This window comes from Gambusia affinis, linkage group LG05, assembly GCF_019740435.1.
Source record: "Gambusia affinis linkage group LG05, SWU_Gaff_1.0, whole genome shotgun sequence".
NCBI lineage: Eukaryota > Metazoa > Chordata > Actinopteri > Cyprinodontiformes > Poeciliidae > Gambusia > Gambusia affinis.
The window spans coordinates 117,893-143,520 of NC_057872.1; the positions used below are offsets into that span (position 1 = coordinate 117,893).

The 25,628-nt window shown below is 37.6% G+C and overlaps 1 protein-coding gene across 8 annotated transcripts in view; it reads right to left on the bottom strand.

The window, feature by feature from the left end:
* Positions 1-1,663: 1,663 nt before the first annotated feature.
* Positions 1,664-25,628, bottom strand: part of adcy3a (adenylate cyclase 3a) — a 52,556-nt gene continuing 28,591 nt past the window's right edge. For 7 of the 8 annotated variants that reach the window (XM_044117050.1, XM_044117054.1, XM_044117053.1 and 4 more), the window contains 13 exons: positions 25,125-25,244; positions 22,202-22,344; positions 20,337-20,498; positions 20,123-20,210; positions 18,582-18,698; positions 18,095-18,375; positions 17,410-17,491; positions 15,113-15,271; positions 13,287-13,433; positions 10,667-10,780; positions 9,164-9,290; positions 7,455-7,579; positions 1,664-5,373 (listed from right to left, as the gene is read on the bottom strand). In XM_044117050.1, the coding sequence (XP_043972985.1) occupies positions 5,194-5,373; positions 7,455-7,579; positions 9,164-9,290; positions 10,667-10,780; positions 13,287-13,433; positions 15,113-15,271; positions 17,410-17,491; positions 18,095-18,375; positions 18,582-18,698; positions 20,123-20,210; positions 20,337-20,498; positions 22,202-22,344; positions 25,125-25,244 (1,845 nt within the window). In that variant the 3' untranslated portion in view covers positions 1,664-5,193. The remainder of the gene's footprint in view (positions 5,374-7,454; positions 7,580-9,163; positions 9,291-10,666; positions 10,781-13,286; positions 13,434-15,112; positions 15,272-17,409; positions 17,492-18,094; positions 18,376-18,581; positions 18,699-20,122; positions 20,211-20,336; positions 20,499-22,201; positions 22,345-25,124; positions 25,245-25,628) is intronic. The other variant, XM_044117052.1, reaches the window with a different exon arrangement.

Genomic DNA, 25,628 nt, shown 5'->3' on the forward strand with positions numbered 1-25,628 from the left:
TTCTGTCCTTTCTGTCTTTCTGACCTGAAACCTCTTTTTTTATTCACGCGGTCTCACTGGGGTTGTAGCTGTGGTTGGTGTTGAGGCAGGGCTGGCTGAGGAGGACGATGATGCTGATGGTCTTCTTGTTGCCACCCCCAGAGCTCTTTAACCACCTCGGCAACCTCATCCCCAAACATTGGAGTGCCTGTAGGGAGTTGGTTGGGTGAACAAAATTCTGCCTCATATCAGTAGCTGTTAGCGATGTACACTGGCAGATGCTTAGTGTACAATGGAGCAGAAAGCTAAAGTCGTTGTTTCTCCCTATGTCCAGTAGGTGGCGAAGGTTGCTACAATCGATAGCCACACAGGCACACCCAATGGAAGGAAAGAAAATGCACCCAGTACAACTTCATTCTATTGGCTGAAAGGTTACCAGGAGACTCTGCTAAAACGTAGTTCTATGTTTTGTAAATGAGCAGAGACTAAATGTGAGTGCGAGGAGAAGTTTTGAGTAAGCATTACAAGTTTTGAGAAGAAAGACATGAAGTCCTGCTTTCAAAATAGAAATGTAAGCAAAAGTATTAAAAGTTTTGAGAACAAAAGCCATAAAATCCTGCTTTCAGACTGGATTATGGCAGGAAAATTTCACCAAGAGAGCTTTTGTAAGAGAAGATTTGCTCCGTGCAAAGAGTAAGTGTGAGTACAATCATTACAAGTTTTGAGAAGAAATATATGAAATATATAAAGTCCTGCTTTCAAAATGAAAATATAAGCAAAAGTATTAAAAGTTTTGAGAACAAAAGATATGAAATCCTGCTTTCAGATTGAAAATGTGTGCTCTTGGTTTATGGCAGAAAATTTCCCCCATAAATTACCCATAGGAAAAAGTTTGCAAACAACAGAAGCATGACTGGCAAAAAAAGAGTAGTTTATTGGACAAATAATAAAATTATTAAAAATGACCACTAGCAAAAATAGATTTAATTTGGAACAGTAAAATATTTTAACTATGCTGGCGCTGGGAAAAGGAATGAAACAACCAAAAAATAAATGATCTTCAGAAAAGTTAATTACCAGGCCTCCTGTAGGGAAAGCTAAGGGTGAATAAAATATCAACAAAACAAAATGAAACACCAAGATGTTCCAATAGCAAACATCAAAAAATAAAAATTAGAATATCTGAACACCAGGAATCTTAAAAAAGCAAATAAAACCCCAGATATAACGCATAGCAAAATACCTTTTGTAGAGAACAGTTTGTTTGCTCTAGAAGTGTACCCAGGTAAACATTGGTATGGTCAAGTATCGACTTATCAAACAGTAGCAGGCCAACTTTTACACTGAAACACAAACCCTTCCCTGCAGTCACTTGATATCAGGAGGATCTTCCTATAGAATGGAGAGGAGCTGTTAAGGGTTGCAGTTAAATTCAAATCAACATTTTTACACAACGTTTTTCTTGAGAACAGGCAACTAAAACAGGGTTACAGGGCAGCAAAGTCACCTGTCTGCACTGAACCTTACCAATGTTTTCCAAGAGGAAAAGCAATTATCTGCTGGGGGCAAAGTGTTTGCCCCCTTCCTGATTTCTTATTTCTTACATGTTTGTCAAACTTCAGTGTTTCAGAGCATCAAACAAATTTAAAATATTAGTCAGACAACATAGGTAAACACAAAAATGCAGATTTTAAATGAAGATGTTTATTAATTAAAGGGGCAGTATTATGTAAAATCAATGACTCTTCCAAAGAACTCTTTCGGACTAATCAGCAGCAATTGCAAACAGTGAAAAGGTACATCTACTGAGCTCATCATATCTCAGTGCAACACTGGTAAAAATGATTGTAAAGAGTTAATAAAGGAATGCGGTTGAGCTTTCTGAAGGCAGAGTTTCAGAAAGAGGGTAAGTTTTAAGGTGGCAGACGCCCAATTTCAAGGGTTTAATTACAAAGTCAAAATTCTTTTAAGTTATTTTTGACATAGCATTTTTATAACAACTTAAGGTAACACAGTTATTTGATTGTGCTCTAAAGTGGTACTATGTGCTTGGAAAAAACATAATGCTGCCCCTTTAAGGGAGAAAACAAATCCAAATCTCTGTGGACCTCTGTTAAAAAAAGTGATTGCTCCTAGACCTAATACCTGGTTGGGCCACCCTTAGCAGCAACAACTGCAATCAAGCATTTGTAATAATTTGCAGTGTCTTCCTTTTGAGAAATTTTGTTCCGCTCATCTTTGGAGACTTGTTGTATTTCAGCCACATTGGAAGTTTTTCCAGCATGAACTGCCTTTTTAAGTTCATGCTACAGCATCTCCATAAGATTCAGGTCAGGACTCTGGGATTATGGACTGTCCATGTTAGCTGTGACTTTACAATAATGTCACATGAACATCTCTCCAACTGAACGCTGTATTAAATTATATTGGATAATTTTACAACACAATACCTCCGGTAATCTCTTCCAGTTAAGATAATCCTTCCACTACAACAATACTTTTGGTAAGAAAGCATTTTTGGTTTCATTCCTTAAGAAGTTCAATAATCATATTCATTACTACACTGTGCCTCGCTCAGTATATTGTCATATATACCTTAAATCTGAACAACTTTGATTGTTTTGAAAGATTTGGAGTTTTTTCAGAACATTTACAATGTTTTAAATGTGGATTTACATAATCCACATTTTTATTGGAAGATTTTCAGCTCAGACTGAAGGAAATGAAACTCCCCAAACAATATTTAATCCAATAAATAGTGAAGACGTGCCAAATACAAAGACATAGATAAACAGGTGTTAACTGTCATCACACGGACAAAATACACTTTGTTTTTGATTCATCTAGAAATTCGGCATTAGAAGGTCTTAATATCTCTCATTTTGTTAGTGCATAAAAACAAACTGCAATTCAAGATTACATTTTGGAACAAACTCTTATTTAAGAAAACTAGTTTGCTGAAGGGGTAAATACAATATTTGATGGACTTTTAAAACAGTATAAAGTCATACACAAACAGTCCCAGCCTGCTGTAACAAATTCTTCTTGTTGGCTAGAGCAAGTTTCAGACTCCTTTGACTTTGTATTTAGTTGTGTTTTGCTTTGTTTTTGTTTTTTTGCAAGATTTTAATGAATTTGTTACTTCTTCTAATCCAGTCTTGCTAAAAATTAGTTTTTAATTACTAGATTTAAAGAGAAGTAATAAATGTTCATATAGCAGTTAAGCTTGAGGAAAACTAGCACAGGTTTGGATTCCTATACCATAATGATGTAGTTAGAGGTGCACTAGATGTCATAGATTTGATGAGAAAATATTTATTACAGAGGTTGGAGACTTGACTTGGAAACCCAGACAGTGTACTGAAGGACCTAAACTTTCTCAAGTACAGTTCTCTCTTGTACACAGATTCTGTCCAGTATGTTGTTTCTGTATATAACAAGGTATTTATTCTTTTCATCCACTCCCAAGTTGTAAATAGTATTTTAGGAACTCATATTTTCCCAAAAGTCTCAAATCAATTCCAGTTTTTTTTTTTCACATTTAAGATGTATTGTTGTTTTTGCACTTTATACAAAGCAGTCCACCAGTTCTCTCTCTCTCAACTTTCCCATTTCTGATGCATCCAAAAAATGGGTGTTTCCACAGACAGCAGTGTGAGGTGACATCACTGTCCTCTGTGGTTTCTTAGGGATTCAAATCGGGACTTTGTGATGGCCGTTACTTTGTGATAACCCATACAGCAAATACCACAGACTCCTTCTGTGTTAATATTTCTCTAATCCTAACTGACCTAAAAAATCAAAAGCTTAATCCATTTAAACTCCAACAACAGTAACAAATGTGTTGTTTTAAATGGTTTGTCTAAATATATGGTATAAGCTACGCATGACACTACTAAATGGCATTTCTAAGTAATACTGTTATGAATTATTAATATGTTTTTTTTCCCCGCCAGGGGGTCTTTTTGTGGGCTCTACTGTCCCTTATTCGAAAGTAGGCTGATAGGAAAGGGGGAAAGATAGGGAGAAGACATGCGGCAAACGTCGGCCAGGTCCAGGAATCGAACCCGCGACCACCGCGTCGAGGACTGAAGGCCTCCAAATGTTGGTCATGTTATCCCCTACGCCACCACAGCACGCCCCTGTTATGATTTATTTAATTTATTTTAAAAGTAGCATAAAAATTCAGCATGAACACTACAGTGAGGAAAAAAGTTTTTAGTCAGCCACCAATTGTACAAGTTCTCCCACCTAAAAAGATGAGAGGCCAACAATTGACATCATATTGACCTCCAGTATGAGAGACAAAAAGAGAGAACATATCTAGAAAATCACATTATCTAATTTTTTTAAGAATTTATTTGCGAATTATGGTGGAAAATAAGTATTTTGTCAATAACAAAAGTTAATCTTAATACTTTGTTATATATCTTTTGTTGGCAATGACAGAGGTCAAACGTTTTCTGTAAGTCTTCACGAAGTTGGCGCACACTGTTGCTGGTATGTTGGACCATTCCTGCATGCAGATCTCTGAAGCAGGGATGTTTTGGGGCTGTCGCTGGGCAACACGGACTTTCACGGGTTGAGATCTGGAAACTGGCGAGAAGCATTTCAGGACCTTGAAATGCTTCTTACGAAGCCACTCCTCCGTTGCCATGGCGGTGTGCTTGGGATCATTGTCAAGCTGAAAGACCCAGTCACTTCCAGCTTGCTGATGGAATTATGTTTGCACTCAAAATCTCAGGACAAATGACCCCATTCATTCTTCTTACAGAAGTTATAGGGCTGTGAGATGCAGAAATCTTGCTTGTTTGTTATTGACCAGATACTTATTTTCCACCATAATTCGCAAATAAATTATTTTAAAAAATCAGACAATGTGATTTTCTAGATGTTTTCACATTTTGACTGATAGGTGAGGTCTACCTGTGATGTTAATTACAGGCATCTCTCATCTTTAAATTGCACAATTGGTGGCTGACTAAATACCCCCCCCCCCACCCCCCACACTGTATCTGCTCATCTATCTTTCCATCTTTCTGAAGTGTTGCAGACAGATAGAAATTTCTGAAATTGTGATACATAATTGTACTTTTAAACCTTTAAAATAAATTTTGGTTGTCAAATCGTTTCTCCTTTGCCTGTTACAGGGTTCAAAGCAATGTAGAAGTGACTGATGGGAAAAGGAAGAGTTTGACTAAAGATCCGAAAACCTTAACTATCTACTACTTGATGTGGTAGAGTGACGGATGAACCATTAATAAATGAGCCCTGTTTGTCTCTTCCTTTAAGAAAATAAGTGAGCAGTTCTCCTTTTCCCTTTACAAAGATGGGTCCTCTTCTCACAAAGCGGAAGCCATACTCCTTCAAAATATTATAGCAGTCCTCCACTACCTGGGGAAAAAAACGTACTGTCAGATAGATCACGAAAGAGAAAAAAATGTATTGAAAACTGAATCATTTTATGGATATACAACATCTTTGCTCAGTGATGGTGGATATCAGAGACATCTTAAACTACAAGATTATAAACAACAATTTACAAACCTTATTACAAACATCGCTAAGATTATTTTGAGGACATTCCTCAAACCCCCAAAAATTAATTCACTACTGATTAGTTTAACTTTTCTTTAAAGACAGACTATATGACCCAGGGCTGACTCAAGGCATAAGCAAACAAAGCAGTGGCTTGAGGACCGGGGGCCACCAGGGACCTCAAGTGGAGTGGATTTTTACAATTTTTCTTAAGTAATAATTCCTGCATAATGATTTTAACAATGATAGACATTATGAAGCTGTGATTGTTTTACATCAATATATATTTGATCATGTAGAAATCATTGTTTATACGGGGAAAAAAACAAACAAAGAAATCGCTCCTGGGGACCCCCTTGTGGCTGGGGTAGGTCATGCTTAACCGGTAATATGAGCTGCTGCTGACTGACTCACCTGTTGTTAATTGGTAAAAGCTACAGGAACACGTTAAATACTGTATATGAATATGTTGGTAATTTTTTTCCTTAATTTATTGAATGTTAGTGAAATGGAGGCAAGCAGTAACCTATAGCTAAGCTAACTACACTAAATGGTTAATAATCTCACACAGTCTTTGGAAAAAACTAGGTTAGAAATTCACACTCTTGTCTTTTTCTCTCTCTTATCTCTCTATTTTTTTGAAAACCTGACTTTATAATTTTTCTTAGTAGCATAGTAACCACCACAGTGGTTCTGGTCTTCTACTGACTGCTGCTCACTGTCAAGGCCAAGCAGGAACAAACCATTTCATGCAGATCCAGGGGGTGTTCAGAGCAAATATAGCTTTTTGGGAGGGGTAACATTTGACTTTTACTGCTAAAAGCAATTTTAAAAAACACAATATGATTAATTTTATAATTGACAAGGCCCCATTTTTCTTATTTCTATAAAGAAAAAAGAAAAATGTGGAGGGCCCCCTGTCGGTCAGGGGCCCTTGGAATTTTCCCATCTTTTCCCCCATGTGTCAGACTCCTCAACACCCAGGGATCATACATTTTCAAATACTATTGCAAATCTAACAATATTTACTAAATTATCTGCATAAACCACTGACTCCAGCATTGTATGACCAGATTGCTCGTTCTGATGATCAAAACAGCTGTTTTGTTGTTCAATAGTCTCAAAACAATTTCCAAGTTCAGTTTATGAAGTCAGTCAGTAACATTGAATCAAGACTCCTCAATCTGAGAGAGAAAAAGTTCAAATGATTCACTGGGATGTGTGTCTTCAGACTTAACACAGTAAACTTTTTCAAACTGTAAACATTGGTTACTAGTCAGCTTCTTCAGCTTATTGTTTTTCACAAGTCATGTAGTTATTTTAACATTTATTGTGCAAAATCTGCAGCAATATTGATTATATCTCAGCTTGTCAGATAAGATGATAAGTGCATGACATTATGCATTAACATTAAAACTTTCCTGGCCCATTTCAGTGAGCCACCTATGATGACATAGGGCCAGAGTTATTTGGTTTGTGTTTTAAGACTGCAGGAGCAAATAACAAAGCTCATGCCACCCTAGACGAGAAGCAGTCCTTGGCCGCTCCACGTCACCCGTTTCAGAAACCGCCACTGGGTATACATATAAATATGTCTATCTAGTTCTCACATGCACTAGATGTGAGAAGATGTAATTTCGATTTAGGAACCATGAAAATAAAGCATAACAATGCCTGTTTTGTGCTGACTTTCTGTTTCTGTCATTTTAATTCACATTTTGTGAATTGACATTTAGGTGTATTATATTTCATGTTATGAATGTAATCTTGATTAAAAGAAAACTCCTTATTTAGTCCTCAAATAAATCTAGGAATACTTTTTTTAAAACTAAAACATCAGGTACGATTTGTAACAAGTACCTTTCCAACACTTAAGAATCACCAAAAATGGAATAAACTTAGTAACCAAGTTGTTTTAGGAGCGGTGAGAGCTGTACCTGGATGTTTCCCATCACTCCTGTGGACTCCATCCGACTGGCCACATTCACAGTGTTTCCCCAGATGTCATAGTGGGGTTTCCGGGCACCAATCACTCCAGCTAGCACTCCTCCTTTGTTCAGGCCTGTATGAGAGGGTTTTTATGTTAAATGAAAGGTCATAGAGTATGTAAGGATTAATGCTAATCTATTTGTCAGGAGTAGTGTGAAAGTAAATTGAATGTTCAGCTGTATTATAAACTAATTAATTGGTCAAATTTGTCTTGTAATTAAAGGAAGGCTACACTTCCTTTAACTTTGTACTGTTTAAAAATTACACATTTTCAATGTCTGATGAAAAGATGCAAGGGGTGTACTTTAACTAGGCCTGTCATAATAACAAATTTTGCTGAGCGATTAATTGTCTCAAAAATTATTGTGATAGACAATAATATTGTTTGAAGACCTTTTTACACGGATTTAATGGAAATGACATAATAATTCATGTGATTTCCTGCCAAAGATAGATACACTTTATTTTCAAAAGAACATTTAATACTGGAACTGATAAAATAGACAAAACAACCAAAAACAAAATTAAAATGGATTCTCAGTCTCCATTAACAAAAATGTACTTGAATAAAAACACCAAAGTGTAAATAAATACTGCATTCAACCAAAAGAGTGCAGATTATGAAGTCTGTAAACCATACTGCCCTTCAGTAATCATTTGATTTAAATAGAGAAGATGGAACATCGACTACCTGATGCAATAGTTCACACTACACGTTTGTTCACACCTACATTTTCCCCTAATGACAATCTTAGAATGTTGATCGTTCTAAGATTGTCTCTTGTGGTTTCACAACCGATCATCCTGTAGTGTGTGGTGTTATGGTAGATTGTTGTGGCCGCTCCGATCTAAATCAGGGGTTTTCCCCACTGGGAGTTTAACGCAGCCTGTTGAATGTGACAGGTAGCCAATCAGAAAGCGAGGATTCTCCTTGTGCTTTCTGAGGGGAAATTACAGAGGGGAATCCCAAACAGCAGACAAAGGCAACCCGAAGTCCAGCGGACATTGGAGATGATATGTGGAAACAACATTAATGTTTATAAAACATTTCGTGATCCCTTATTTATTCTGATCCCTAGCTTGAAAAATGTTAAGGACTTACAGTGCACACAAAACACAACAGCCTATTAAATAATACGTCCCACTAGTTCTTTGAGTTATTGTACACACTAATGTAAAGTATTTATTTATTTATTTATTTATTTTTAACATCCCAGTTATTCTATGTTTATACTACATTTATTATATTTATCTTAATTAGTCTTTCTTTTGTGTAACCAGGTTGTTGTATGTTGCAGATTTCTGCCCTCTTGAAAATGAGATCTAGATTTCAATGGGGTTTTATTTGGTTAAATACAGGAAGAAATAAATAATAAAAAATTAAGATATATTTATTTATTATTATTTTATTCAATATCTGACTTGCCTTCAAGAGTTGCTATTTTTAAATTTTGCTGTGCTTTATTTGTGCACAATGACGTTAATAGGAATTCTGATTCCAATTCTGGTTATGACATGCATTTCAATACATCATGGAACTCTGAATGAAACTCTGCTATTTCAGATTGGCAAACAAATCAGACCTTGTTTGCAAACCTTTGGCTTATACTCTACAACACATGTTCCAATAATGCCTAGGTAAAGGAAACGGTCGTACCAATGCGTAGCATGAAGTTGTTGAATGACTGGTAGTTGATGTTCATTAGTGTCACCTTCATGGCCAGAGCAAAGTCTGCCAAGTCTGCCAGGTGCTGCCACCGCTCTCTGTCAGACTGCTCTTCCTTCTGTAAGAAAGAAATACAATGCTGTAGCATAAAGATGATTAACATATGCGAAAAGCAGATAACAATGAATTATGATTGTTGGGAACCAGGGTTTTGGCTCTTTGTGGGGATTTTTCTGTTGCCTGCTGCTTCCCTCTTCATCCACTAGATGGTACCTAGAGGCTGCAACTCCCTGGAGGGCATGCCCTCTGACTGATGTCAGTGCACCTGTGATTCATCATCTATCATCCAGGAGTATAGGAGGAGCAGCCTGCCAGCGCTTTGTCGCCTGAGTGTTTGCCAGTAATGGTACTCTACGCCCCTTCGAGTTTGCTCTCTGTGTTTTCAGTTGCTTCCAGTAATAGATTCTTGTTGCCTCTCTCTCAGGTGTTTCTTTGAGATGCCTTGGAAATACCCCCGTGAAGCCCAAGTCCCTGGGTCTCTGGATTTCTCCCCTTGTGACACCCTGGATTGTTACCCACTGGTTGCCTGAGTCCCTTCTTCGCCTCAGCAGATTAACCATAAACCGCTCCTAGATTCTCAGCTGGCAGTCGTTTCGCTCCTCATTCCTCCGCACCTGAACTTACCTGTTCGCCCTCCACCGCAGCCTCTACATCACCAATAAAGAACTCACTTCGTCAAGACCTCTCACTGGAACCCGGCTCACTTCAAGGACACCCACAAAGAGACCCTACCCCGCCCGGACACCACTGTATTACCCCCCTGGTGGATGTTCATCTTCATTTCAAGTAATATCAATCTAGTTCTTTCTAAAGTTCCACTTTCCAACAACCTCAAACTCACCATCTCTTTCTCCCTGCTCTTGAGCGTACAGATGACACTGGTTACTGTCGAAACGCTTATCCAGGGTTGCACATATATTCATGCACACACAGCTGTTTTTCACACATAGTATGTTTCATTTATACACAAAGGGCTTTTTGGAGAAATGAAACTTGACCTTGCATGTTTCACTTAAACATTTTTGGTCTGTCCTGGTGATTTTTTAGAATCCCAATTACCAACCCCAAGAACAAGAACCACACAATCTCACTTCTCATAATTGTTAAAATAAACTTTTATTTATCTGATTATCTGTTCTCCTTGTGGTGTTCTGTATGTGGGTAAAGAAACTAGGACCCATCATGACAATGATGACATTCATAATAAGATATATAATTATATATATATATATGACCCTGTTACAAATTGTGATGCTGCCTTATAGGGACTGCGATTGGCTCCTCTTCTTTTACTTCTGTCTAATGACAGGTAGCAAACAACTAAAAGAAGGATTACCACTAAAAAATTTATTTAAGCTACAAGGGGGCAATGCTAACAAAGACACTCACCAGAGACCCAAACATTACTTAAGAGAAATTAGGTCATCTGCTTACCTTCATGCACTTGTAACCATCATTGACATCAGAGGTGACACCAGATGCTGCCATGTATGTGCTCCCAATGGTCTTGATCTTTGTGATGTAGCGAAATTTGGGCTCATCCAGTAGCTGACATTGATGCATGTAAAGAAAGATAAGAACTTTATTAATTCCACATGAAATCAAGAATATTGTCAGGACCTGCGATGTCTTGATTTGTTTCGGGATTTGATTCTAGCTTTATTATTATTCTGTGTTTCTTAGTCTCTTTCTTTGATTAGATCAGCTTTCTCTGTTTTACCTTAGTTCAGTCCTTTAGTTTTATTATGTTCCTTATATGAAGCCCAGTGTAAATTCAATCAGGAAGACTCTTCATCTCACCTGCTCAGCTAAACACCTAATCATGCTCCTCCTACCCAGCCATCTCCTCCAATCATTAGGCTTCACTTCCTTCATAAAGTCCAGCGTCCTCGACACCTGCTCCTCAGTCGAGTGTCAAGCAAGCTGCTCCACAACCTCCATATGACCTTACGATCTGCCGAATCCTCGCTCCTTTTCATGGAGATCACTAGCGCTTTTTTTTTATTTTCTTTTTTTATCAATGCTCAAAAGCTCAGGTCACACTGTTGGCACGGCTCCATTTGAATCTCTATCTCACACTGTTCCCTCTTCAGTCCATTTCTGCTTATCTCCTTCCTACTGCCAAGGTGTGCTTCCAATCCAAATTCTGATGTTCAATCATTGTGTTGTTGTGAATGTACTTCATTAGCACTTTAAAGGCTGCAATAACATATTTTTTGTATTACCGAATGTGAGCTGGGCTGCACCGTGGCACAGTCCGTAGCATTGTCCTAGGTTCGATTCCCGGCCCGGGGTCTTTCTGCGTGGAGTTTGCATGTTCTCCCTGTGCATGATGGGTTCTCTCTGGGTTCTCCAGCTTCCTCACACAGTCCAAAAACATGGCTGTCAGGTTGATTGGCCTCTCTAAATTGGTGTACGTGTGTGTGCATGGTTGTTTGCCCTGTTTGTCTGTGTGTAACCCTGCAATGTACTGGCGACCTGTTCAGGGTGACCCCGGATCTCGCTCAAACTTGGATCCAAATATTTCAATGAGTTAATTTTCTTCTCTCACAAACTGTGTATGTTTTCCTCTGTTGTTGCTCAGATCTAGGCTCCCTCAAATTCAGAAATTTCTGATCAGGCCCAACATCCCCGACAAGTCTGTAGTATAGGTATTAGACATTGAAGTCATTTGCCTCACCTAGGCCTGTCGTGATAAACGAAAAATCGATTAATGTACAATAAATTAAAACTATCTACGTCATTTTAATTATCGGCGTTATCTCTCTTCCAGCCTTTTTCTCTTTCTGTTGATGACAAATGAAAAAAGGCTCAATTCCGGTGCTCTCCACTGATCCTCCCTTCCTCATTTCCTTAGTGTAATGTCCAGCGCACACGACACCATCTTAGTGCTGTCGGTCGATTGTCGGCCCATTTTCAAAATCTCAGACCACACATTAGCCGACAGAAATCCTAGGTATAACGGTTCGATCGGGTTCGATGTGCCGACAGTGGGCACAACATAATGGATACAAGTCCAGCTAACTAATTTTAAAACCAGGCATTAATCAATGCTTTACTACAATCTATCTGCAGTGCATGTAGCTCTAGTGTCAGCGTAACGTCCTGACTGAATGAAAATCATTAGAACCTATTTATGTGTCACGTTAATGAAGAACAGCTGAAAAGTTACCGGGTTCATCAACGTAGCGATTTCGCTCCAACTCCTCCCCTCGTCATTTCTATATTCTTTGTACAAAATGTTTTATAACCATTAATGTTGTTTCCACATATTATCTCCAATGTCCGCTGGACTTCGGGTTGCGCCGTGTCAGCTGTTTGGGATTCCCCTCGGTAATTTCCCCTCAGAAAGCGCGGAGCAGAATCCGGCTTTCTGATTGGCTACCTGTCACATTCAACAGGCTGCGTTAACAATCCCAGCGGGGAAAACCCCTGATTTAGATCGGAGCGCCACAACAATCTACCATAACACCACACACTGCAGGATGATAACAAGAGACAATCTTAGAACGATAAAAGTTTTATTGCATCAGGTAGTCGATGTGCCCATCTTCTCTATTTAAATCTAATGATTACTGAAGGGCAATATGGTAAACAGACTTTATAATCTGCACTCTTTTGGTTGAATGCAGTATTTATTTATACTTTGGCTTTATGTTATTTCGTTTTTATTCAAGTACATTTTTGTTAATGGAGACTGAGAATCAATTTTATTTTTATTTTTGGTTGTTTTGTTTATTTTGTTTCTAAGTTCCAGTGTTGGGTGTTCTTTTGAAAATAAAGTGCACCCATCTTTGGCAGGAAATCGCATGCATTATTACGTCATTTCCATTAAATCAGTGTAAAAAGGTCTTCAAACAATACTATCGTCTATCGCAATAGTTTTTTGAGACAATTAATCATTCAGCAAAATTTGCTATCGTGACAGGCCTAACCTGTTATTTAATAACTTTATAACTATTAGAAGTAACCTTCCTTAAGGGTTATTTACACTACATAACCCTTTAAATTGCAAATAAATTTGAGTTATAAACTAACTATCCCACATACTTACACTATCAAAGTCTGAGATGATCTCGTTGAGGAACCGAAGACATTCAATGCCACCATTGTTGATGCTCTCCTCTGTGTAAAAGTCAGAGAAGTTGGGAATTGAGGCAAACATGACACCAATCTCATCGTATGACTGGCTGTACAACTCCTGAAAAAAAGAAATGCATAATCAATTCAGAAGCAAGATAAAGTGAGATTTCAATCTGTTATTTCCTGAGTATTTTAAGGTTTATTTGTAAAATCAATTGTTCCATTTTCTTAAACTTTTGCAAATGGTAATCCTCTTTATGTGAGCCCTTTCTGCTCTTTAAGATTTCAAGCTATAAAGGGCAGGAGAAATAAAATGTCTAATTATTATTATTATTATTATTATGAAAGCATGTTAATCTACACAGTCTCCAGTCCTTCAGTGCCCGAGAGTAAGCCATTCAGAGTACTCTGTGCCCCTCAGTGTTTGCTCTTCCCAAGTCTCTCTGAGTGTTTTACTCAACTTTCCTTTGTGATCTCCTTGCAGATTTTCTAGTGGAGCTCTTGTTACTCTTTGTGTCTCCTGAGTCCTTCCCCTTCAATAACAAGAAACTCCATAAAGAAACCTCTGGTTCATGATTCCACAACTGGCGTAATCCTCTTCCTGTGCTGCTACCTGTCCGCCCTCCAATGAAAACAAGCACCTAGCAATCATCACCGCTCTGTTTCTTTGGATTCCCTAGAAACAGTTTCACCCCCACCTGGACCAAATACCTCAAGAAACCAAGCCCCAGCACCAGCCTTACTCCCCCCCACCCCACCCCACCCCCCTGGCAGATTTATCTCCACTGCACAAGTAAAGTCATCCTCTCAATCTCTCATTCCCAATCTGTCATGCTGAGCTCACTTCTCATCTCCTCTGTCCTCAGTGCTCCAGATCCCCCCCCCCCAAACCCCCCAGCCATTTCGGTCCCCAGACAAAGAAAGCTCATTTTCTTTTAATTAGAAAAGTATAACCCAAAAACTAACTTTGGATGAATTACTTGGATAACAATGTTGAACATCTATTGCTTTGCTAAATACTTTGAACTGCCTTGTTGCTGAAATGTAGTATATAAATATATCTGACAGGTCCAGTTTAGTATGTTTTGGAGTGACTCCTCTTCACAAAATGTTTTCTCATAAAGCCTTTATCTTTTCTGATCATCACTCTCAAATTGATTCCCTTTTTTTTTTCCAAGTTTCTTTTATCATAGAGGGTCACCCTAAAGCAGGGGTGTCAAACTCCAGTCCTGGAGGGTCGCTGTCCTGCAACTTTTAGATGTGTCTCTGCTGCACCACCTGAATAGAATAATGATGTCATTAATGCTCTGGAGAACTGATCTACACCAGGAGGAGGTCATTAAGACATTTCATTCCAGTGTTTTGGACCTGTGGCTCATCTAAAACCTGCAGGACAGCAACTGGAGGACTGGAGTTTGAGACCTGTGTCCTAAAGTCTTCACTTAACATAGCCCAACTGAACTGTAAATGGCTCAGAGCTCATTTGGGTGCCACGTGTAACTTAAGTAATTTTGATCAATCCACAATTAAAGCAAAAGTCCAACTTTTTACTGAACTATATAAAACAAGATGTTTTATATGCCGTACAAGATTTAAAAAAACAAAATTGTTCTTAATAAATTAGGGCTATCAATGTCAAACCTAACTGATTTGCTTAAAATAATTTTCTGCACATCAAGTTTTGCTTTACCTTTAGACCATTTAGAAATGTTCACAAATGGAAATGATGAACTGGATTTATGATCTCAGGGGTGAGCACTGGCCAGAAGTTTAGAAAGGTAACAACAAAGGTCTTACCTCATCCCTTTTCTTGGAACCCAGGAAGTGTCGAGCCACGTGTTCGGGTAACATGTTTGTTACAAGAGCTTCATTCCAGCGCCTCATTTCATATACTTTCTCCTTCTGCTCATGGACTTCTATCTTCCATAAGAAAAGTGTACGAGCAAGCTTCTCCACCTTCAACCAGGACAGTGGATATAAGCATTATTAACTAATAATATTAATATTAGCATCAGACATGCATAGAATTAAAGGCTCATAAGAGCTTGTTTTACCACACGTCTGGGTAAACAGCCAAAGCACTTCATGCATTTCACATTTTAATTCATCCATTGACATACGCATTCATATGCTGATGGTGCTGCTGGATTGTAGCCACATCTGGCCTGGGACAGTCTGACAGAAACAAGGCTGCCATTCACCGGCACCACCAGGCCCTCTATCGTTGTGTCCTTCACCAAGACAGAGGCTGATAGAGCAGGAACTGAACTGGCAACCCACTGATTGCTGGATGAACTCTTACTAACACGTCCTATTATGTTTACTTAACTTGGAGATATAGACACTATATTGCCAAAATATTTGCTCACCCATTCAAATGATCATAATCAGGTGTTCCAATCACTTCCATGGCAACAGGTGTATAAAATGAAGCACCTAAGCATGCAGACTGTTTTTACAAACATTTGTGAAAGAATGCCTTGCTCTCTGGAGCTCAGTGAATTCCAGTGTGGAGATGTGAAGGGATGCCACGTGTGCAACAAATCATGTCGTGAAGTTTCCTCACTCCTAAATATTCCACAGTCAACTGTCAGCAGTATTATAAGAAAATTGGAGTGTCTGAGCATGTTCAATTGACATAATTGAACATATGTCACTGAATTGTCAATTATCATGTGGGTTTGTCGCAGTTTGTCCCAAAGTAAATGCCTCTTACCTGGAGGACAAAGTTGTCGGGTCTACCATGAGCTACAGTAAGGCTACTGGTTTGCTGTTTGCTTGCTATTAAATGTGTTTTGGTGAAAATTAATTGAAAAAATGGTTAAAAGTTATCAGTGGAACATGCACAAGACAAGTTTTACCCAGAGCATTTAGAGGACGGAACAGACTTTATTGTATTTTCAAAAGTGAAGTCTAGAAAAATGTAAAAGTTGGACAAATGTCTGCAGCTGACCTCATGAAAAGCTGAATGCAGTGATCGACGATATTAAAACATGCTTGCATGAAGGTTTTGTCATCATTACATCATATGCTTAATGGTCAAATTACAAATCGATGCATCAAGCTTGGCCAAAACAATAAATATGTGCTGTTTCTACAGTTTCTTTGTAAAGCAGTAACTTCTGAGGCATGTGGTACAAATATTCATACACAGCCTGACATACAAGAACTGCTGACAATATTTTTGCAATAAAAACAAAATGGAAAACACCATGATTAAACGTTAATGTATTTGTTATTTAACAAACAAAACAAATTTCAGTTAATACAACTGAAAACCATAAGTAGCCATCGATATTGAAAATAAAATAAGTAAAAAGTAAAAAGAACCAATTTTTACAAAAAATTAATTTCGCTGTGTTTTCCGAAAATAACTCCATGGGCCTGATGTATGAGTCGTTCAAAATATTTAACTAATCTTGTCTCCTTTGCATGGCTGACTTTTGGACGAGCAAAGAGGAAAGAAAACTATTGGGGAAATTATTTTTCGACCTGACAGCAAAAAATGATCTGCTCTGGGCAAAGTGTGGGTGAGCATTTGGTCCAGATCCGTATACGGACATGGGCTTGATGTCTTTTTTTCTTATTATCCCAATGGATGGAAAGAAAACATTGCCACAGTTTTATAAATACTGCATTTTGGCCTGATGTGGCGCAAATACAGAATTATTATTTCATTTTTAGGCAGATTTGGTCCAGACACGGACCGGATCAGAGCCAAAGCTTCAGAGCGGTTCATGATCCCAACCCGACCCGGGACTGGTGCATACGTAAACCCAGGTGACTGTTGTGCGATCTGGAGCCTTAATGGATTTGACCAGATCTTGATGCTGTAGCTTTGTCTGTATGTAAACACAGAGAGGTCAGCCACAGATTGTCAGAGTTGGGTCCACCCTATGTAAATGTCTAGTGGGACCAGCAGACAGGCAGGACTGTAAAACTGGGGGTTAAATTGTTTTCATTTCTATTTTTCTTACATGTTTTAAATGTTATGTCTTTTAATTAAATTAGAAACTCATTTCCAACAAAGGCCCTGGGTGGTAACATGGTTTGATTCTTGTACAACAGAGCCTCTTGCATGCATGTGAACTTACATGTCTGGAGAAGTAATAGAAGCTGACCATCATAATGAAGATCATAACTGTCATGGTGAACTTGGAGGGAACCATCTCTGAGCTGGAAAAAGAAAAGTGTCATTGTAAAATATCAAGATGAAAACCAATGTTCCATTCCAAGTTATAGGATGAATTGCTATTTATATTTCATATTTCCTGCAAAGTGGGGTTTTTGTATAATGCCCCTATTTTGGTTTTCTAACATAGAACTGGGGAACATAAGATTTGTGTCACCCAGAATTTTTTCTTACATCATACACAACAGATGAAACTCTGTGTTGAAGCTCGTACATGTGCAACAGCTGAGTTCACAGTGCCATAAAATGTTAATGCTTTCTTAAGGACTGCACTCCTCAGGTTCAAAGAAGTTTCTTCTCTTTCCCAGTTATGGAAGAACAAAATGACATAATTCAGTTTTGCTGTCTGTCTGGGAGCTCTGCAGCTTACTTCTGGTCAACCATCCAGACAAAACGCATTTTTCTTATGTGGAGTCTGACAACGTTATATACACATAAGACTTCTGAGTATTTCCTAAGAACCAGACACTTTGCAGACACTTTGTACTTATTTCTACTACTTCAAATAAAAGATAGTTGACTACTCTTGTGGAATTTGCGGTGCCCTTTACTCGCACAGAACATTTTCTGTTTTCAGAAGGTTTTACCTGTATTCTTGGAAGCGAACCATGTCGTAGTGGTCAAAGATGTCTCTCCAACTGTAGATGTTAACGATGCCAGTAGTTGCTGTTATAAGTAGCATCAGTGTAAGCTTGACCATGTGGCTGACCTGAACTAGCATGGTAGTGGCTATTAGTGCAAGCACTGCTATAAAGCTGTAATATTTGGGGTTATTCAGGCATCCTCCAAGGATGGACTGTGAAGATGAGGAAGAAAACGGAGCCGCTGTGGTGCTACCTGAATCTGGGACTCCAGGTGTACAACTGAGCTAAATATTAAAGAGACATAAAGGGAAATAAATTGTTATTTCTAAATAGTTTCTTTTTCAGAAATGATTCATTCAGATTAGGATTTTATCATGGTTTTCTAATTAACAGCTGCTCTAGATACACAGGAGTTTTCTCTGTAAACATGAATTTACAAAAATTACAAAACCCTCTTGTTTTGTTGTAGAAATAAGTCAAAGCCACTTACCATATCTAAAAGGTCTGCCATGGTTAAGATGAAAATGGCTGCAATGGCCCACGTATTTCGAGCCCAACGGGTGTGGTCAATCCAGATTGAGAAAGACACCAACTTTTTGGGAAAGACCTTAAATGAAAGAATATCTTTAGAAAATTAAGCCAATCATTTGCAACTTATCTTTTTCATACCACTACAAACGGTACACAACTGGCTTCTTTTATTAGTTTTACACAATCTAGCTTTAATGATTAGTTTTCCCAAAGCCTAGATAGACAAGAAGTTGAGGAGCAAAATATTGCATTACTGCTTTATATTTCTTAGGGTTTTTTTTTTATTATTTATTTAGAACTGAGAATTAGAGATAGTATTTATTTTTGTTGTCTTCACACACCTCATCTTGCTTCCATACCCTACAGTCAAATGGTAATGCTGCAGATGTTCACTGTCTTTCAGTCTGCAGGTGGTCAGTCCAATCTCTTTCATGTTAGAAAGTCAACAGAATGGGACTCTCTCATGTAACACAGTGTGGAATCCCCACAGCATTTGTGATTTGTACTTTACACAAATCAAACAATTCTTCTTTTTTGGAATGAGACTTTCTGCCACTTCTGTAATTCCTGTAAAATAAATGATAAATTTTGCATCTTGCAGACACTGTTGTGACATTTTCTTTCCTTCTGCAGTGATCTTTCATAAAACAGTCAATGATTGTAAGGCAGCTAATTTGGGACTAGCACTGTAGTTTTGGGACCAGAGTTTACAATCAGACAATCACGTTGGGGCTGAAACTGACAAGATGCCGAGGCAAGATCACTGCAAATGCTCTGGGTAAAGCATGTCAAGTGCATGTTCCCCACTGACAATGTTTAACCATTTTTCATTAAATTTATGACCAGTGCGCATTCCTAGTAATAAGCCTGATAAAAGCCCACATTTTATCAGAAGTTACTTTCCTCCAGGTAAAGGGCGCGTAACTCGGGATAAATTGTGTCCACTGATTGGTCAGTTGCTGACAAACCCACTGGACTGATTGACAGGTGGCGTGACATCAATTTTAGTGTTTTTAATATCTTTTAGTAGAATTTTTTTTTTTTTATTAGAATTTTAAAATATTTTAAAAAATCTGTAGAGGTTGGTAAAAAAATCATTTAGCTAAAGTAAACCAAGGGTAGACTGACTTACAAACTCTTGTGGCACTGCAGGCATGTAAAATTACAATATTTAATGCAGTATTGACAGAACTAGAAAGCCTCAAGCACTATTTAGACAAAATCTATATTTTCTATTCTCATGAGATTGACTGGCTTACTTTGTGTAGCTTGTTGACCTAAACTAAGTTTGTGAAAGCATCTGTCAATAGCTCCATATTGACCTGCCTGGTAAATGTCAGGAAATAACATTACATGACTAGACAAAATCAAAAGTATTACATAAAACCCAAACACCTCAACAGTTATGTGGTATCCAAAGCTACTCGTTTACAAGCAGATAACAATAGTTTAATAAGTTATGTTAGTGTATGATGGTGTAGAAATAGCTTTGTAACTCACTCCTGGAAAGATGGCCGCAAGAGAGCAGATTGTCAGGATAAACAGTAAAATCTCTCCCACTGCAAAGGTGATGTAGTTTATAATGAGCCTGTTTAAAAACACACATAACAGATGACATTTGGCACCAAGCGTAGTTTGTTAAAAACATTAATGAAACTTTTTCACAATTATTTTTTATCTGTGTCATGGGAAATGATTTTAGTATAAAACTGACCTGGGGTCTATGAGTGCCTCCATGACTGAAGTAAAGAGAAGAACAACACAGGAGCAACAGAAGGCAGCACCGCTCTGCTTCTCCTTCTCAATGGAATAACGAACCTCTAGGTCTGGATCCACAAACCTCAAAGAAAGCCTGTTGGTGTGTTTTCCCTTCAGACTGTTAAGAGATTAAAGTTCAGGCGTTTTAATAAGAACCTCTACATTTTTGGCATTCTCTGACATTTTTTAACTATTTGAAAGAATTACACATCTGTTCTCTAATATCCTTCCATGTTTTTTACGTTAGTGTCTATTGTCTCAATCCCAAAACTGAATCAGGCTTTATGTCTTGCGTATTAGTCAGGGAGTTGTCCATAAATGTTTTGTGAATTAGATCTGTTTTGGTGCAGAATGTCGAGATTACATTTGTTCTGAATTGGCACTGTGCAAAACTGAACTATTTTAAATTAAGCTTAATTTAACTAAATTTAATTTGGTTGCATACTATAAGTAGATTTATCTTAGAAAACATAATATGACTGGCACGCCTTTTTGCAAGCCAGTCAATTACCTGGCAAGTATAAATGCCGATAAATGAATACCAGGAACTATTTGGGCTTTGCCAGAATTACTTCTAAATCTAGATTTTTTTTTTCTTATGGGGCAAATAACTGACTAATTAACTTTTTGTTTGTCATGAATTGCATACACTGAAAAAAGAAAAATATTTCAACCAACTTAATTGAATTGCTTCAGTTGGTAACAAGTAATTCAGTTATGTTTATCCAACTTAATTCATGAAGTTAAATTAACAAATGTAAGTCAGTCTTACTCAAATCATGTAGCTTACTTCAAATAAAAGGTAATCTAATAAAGGATTGTCTTTATTTGAGAGTAGTGAGACAGAAAAGTGGGCAATGAAAGAGGGGGAAGACATGTGGCAAAGCTCATCAGGCCGGGAATTGAACCTGTGACGGCCGCATTGAGGACTAAGGTCTCTTTATGTGAGTTGTGCTCTGTGCCTCCACAGCACGCTGGTTGATACAGGATCTGTGCCAGATGTCAGACGTCAGATACAAACGCGGCTTTGCATTTAATTGGTTCAAGTAAAGTGGAAGTAAAAAGTTCCTTAAAGTAAAACATTTTAACTTTTAAATAAATTCAACACGAAAGAGGAAGTTGTCATCCCTAAACCAAAAGAATTAAGTGAGATTATGTAAAGTCCATAAGATGAACTCCAGCCCAAACACACTTTTTAGAGTGTAGGCTTATATATAATTTTGACTTTTTTCATTCTTTTGTAATGTTCTCTCAGATTACTTGTGAAGTGGCTTCATGTAGATATTAAAAATTACAGGAGCCAGTTCTCAATCATGGCTAAGTTTCTTAAGGTTTAACTGGTTGCTGTGTTTGAGAAGGTTCTGATCTTCCTTCTTTCAGCACCATATGAAGAGAGAGAGACACTGAATACTTTGTTTTGTGTAAAATAAAAAGCACATTGTGGCTTAGCTCATCTCTCAACTTCTCACCACTCTTCCAAACACAGACCAGGACTCTAGTACAAATTAGGAATTACACTTTTACAAAAACAATATCATTTAGAATTAAACCATGTCATTTTAGCTTCAAATATGCTGAAAGTGGCCTTGCACATGATTGCCTTGGGATGTATCAACATTTGTTGCATCAGACAGGCAACACAACCTTTGGCAGAGCATTTTCCTTGAAACTACAACCAGTATAGATACAACAGTGAAAGAGTGAAGAAGATGCTCTTATTTAGCAGTCAAGAAAGAATATTGGAAGATCACTTTTCTGACCACAAGAAAATTTCAATATCACTGGTCATTTCTGTTACAAATGGAAAAAATTGACACTTACGCTTGAACTGTTTCTCTCTCCAACAGAGCCTCATTAAGCAACTTGTTGAGCTCTTGCTCATTCTCTTGGGCATCAATCACCCGTTCAGCCAGGTCCCGCAGTCGGAGCCTCCTCCGTGGATTTGGAAAAGATGGGTTCACTACCTACAGTCCCAGAAAAATAAAAACAATATTGTGTGCTATTGTTAAAATTGTTTCTTTGCTGGTCTATTCACTACATACGTGTACAATAATGCTCACTTGTGCAATTAGAAGCTAGAAGCCTACTAAAGGAGCTCTATAGTGCTAAAAACACCAAACATCTGCATGAGACATTGTCAAAGAGTAATGTTATTTTTACTACAGTAACTATGACTATGACAGTACTCTGGAATAAAAGAGATGGAATAATTATTATGGCACTTTGTCAACATAATAAAAACCTAACTTTATATGACAACACTTTTTAGCCTGAATGGAAGCCACAATCATATAGAAATGAATAAATTGCTTTATAAAGTAATTACTGTGCCAAATATTGCATCCAAAAATATAAAAAAAATAAGAACTTTCCAAACCTATTTCACTATGTAATGTCTTTGACTGTAGAAATCAATGTTAAAAAAGGAAAAAAAAATATGGATAACTTGTGTATACAGAATATAAGAACATGTATTGATACATTTTACAATAATTTAGCATTTATACTTAGCAAAATTCATTTAATTAAGGTTCAAATTGTGTGTGGTGACATTAATATTGACTTTTTAACTCCCAGCAGACATATAAAAAAACAGCAACAGATTAAATATTGTGCAGCATCAGACTTTTTTCAGTAATTATTAAACCAAGTAGAACAGGAGCATCAAACTCATTTTCATTTCATCAAAAATCTGAATGTTCTTAAAGGGCAGTTTGTGCCTGAATCTAGTCTTCTTATAAATTATATCACTGGCCATAAAAACAGGGAGAAAAACTCAGAACAGAAGAGAAGCTAAAGAGGAGGTAACAAACCTTACTAATCCAAGAAAACAAAATGCAGAAATAAACTAAGAAACTAAGCTGAACACAGAGAAATAAACATATATTTAAAGGCCTTTCAAGTAGTAATTAATACAAGAGAAGAGTTATGGTTTGATGTCTTTCAGTCTGGTTTCCGGGCTCAGCACAGTACTGAGATTGCCTTCGTCAAAGTGTTCAATGAAATCCAAATAAACAAGGGCTGTGGTAGAGCCACCGTGGTATAATAAAAATATTCAAGAAACATGGAAAGTGTCAATAGTTTAATTAAAAACATGCACTAAGCAGAAGTCATTAAATTTTTTTTGGTAGAAATGGTACAATTATAGATGATACCAAAGTAACTGCAAATCAGTATTTAGTAAATGTTGGACATGACTTATCAAATACTTGTCATAAAGTGGTGTTGAGGAAGCGGTGAGGGAGACGCAGCAGGCCCAGAATGAGATGAGTATATATTTAATAATGCAATGCAGCCAAAACACAGTCCAAAACAGTCCAGGAAGCCGGGCAGCACGGCCGAGCGTACACCAGGGCTCGACGCCGGTAGCAACCGGTACAACGCAGGAAAAACGGACTGGGCACACGGACTAGAACGACAAGACGTAGGAAGACGTGACATGACGTGACATGACGTGACAAAGACGTAGGACCCGACAAGGACACAGAGACACAGGTGACAATAAATACACAGAGGGTAATCAGGGAACGGGACACACCTGGGGACTAATCAAAGGGAGACAGGACAACACGGAGACTCAGACACACAGGAAACTCAAAATAAACACACAGGAAAACACAGAACATGACAATACTATAATGGTGTCTAGGGATAAAGATAGTTCAGCTGGACGTAACATTAACACAAACATCAACTCATGTTTATTAGAGGAGATAATGAAAAAGAAATATATGATATTGTGACAAATCTTAAAAATAAAAAGTCTACCAATTTGGCTGGAATGGATACGTGGCTAGTAAAAATTATTATAGTATCAGTACTTCAGCCTTTCATGTCTCTGTAATACGTCCTTTCAAAAAGATACATCCCAAGTAAAATAAAAACAGCAAAAGTCATAACCTTATTTGAATGTTGTGATAAACATCAATTCTCATATTATAGACCTACCTCTCTTCTCTCTCAATTTTCTAAAATTTCAGAAAAAAAATTTCCATAACATTTTCATAATTTCATGGAAAAATATTCATTATTATCTGATTGTCAATATGAATTTAGAGCCAAAAGAATCAACTTCAATGGCCGTAATGCAACCAATAGAAGATATAGAAAGTGCAGTGATTAAAAAGAATATACTGTGGGAGTGCTATATAGACTTAAAAAGTATTTGACACTACAGACAATGAATTACTTTCACATAAATTAGAGAAATATGGAATATGAGGCATTGTAGTCTTGGATAAAGAGTCCCTGCATCAAAGGTGTCAATATGTACAAATAAGTATCATACATTCTGATTTACTAGAAGTTACCTGTGGAGTCGGTAGTGGGTCCTAAACTTTTTTACTTTACATTAATGATATATGAAATGAATCTAAGTTGTTAGCATTTACTTTAGTTGCTGATAATACTACACCATATTCCTCTGGTAATAGTTCGGAGCAGGTTCTCACATTCATAATAGAAAAAATTGATCAAATGTATCAAAATATCAAATCTTTTTATTATTTTTTATTTTTTTCCCCCACCAGGGGGTCTTTTTGTGGCTCTAGTGTCCCTTATATGACAGTAGGCTGACAGGAAAGGGGGAAGGAGAGGGAGGAAGACATGCAGCAAATGTCGGTCGGGTCCAGGAATCAAACCTGCAACGGCCGCGTCGAGGACTCAAGGCCTCCAAATGTGGGTTGCACTATCCACCACAGCAGGCCCCAATATCAAATCTTTTATATTTGACCTGACTGCTTACCCTTGTGTCCAACTCTTCTGGTTCTTCAGGTGTGTTGCAGGCTGCCTCCACGCTGCCGTTACACTCTGTTGTGTTGATTAATAGTGGGGAATTTCCATTAGAAGAGGTTACTGACAGCTTCTGAGAAAAAAGAAAAAAGTGGGTCTTCTGTGATTATGAGTGAAAACTTACCAACTAAATATATGTATGTATATAGTTCCAAAACCTTATTTCATGCCTTTTAAAAGAAAAATGTTTAAACATTTTCAAAAGTACATCTCTCTTCCTTCCTGTCTTCCTGTACATACTGGTGATGAGAACAGTGAAAATGTTTGAAACATTAATGGAGTATGAGGCATTGTAGTCTTGGATAAAGACTACAATCTTTTTTTAAAAAAAAAAGGTAATAGTGTGAACATTCATGAAACTCGTGGCTACATACAAGTTAAAATCCAAAACAGCAATCAAAAATAACACACAAAACATGATAAATCCAGTTGGGGATTTTTCTGTTTCTGCGTAAAT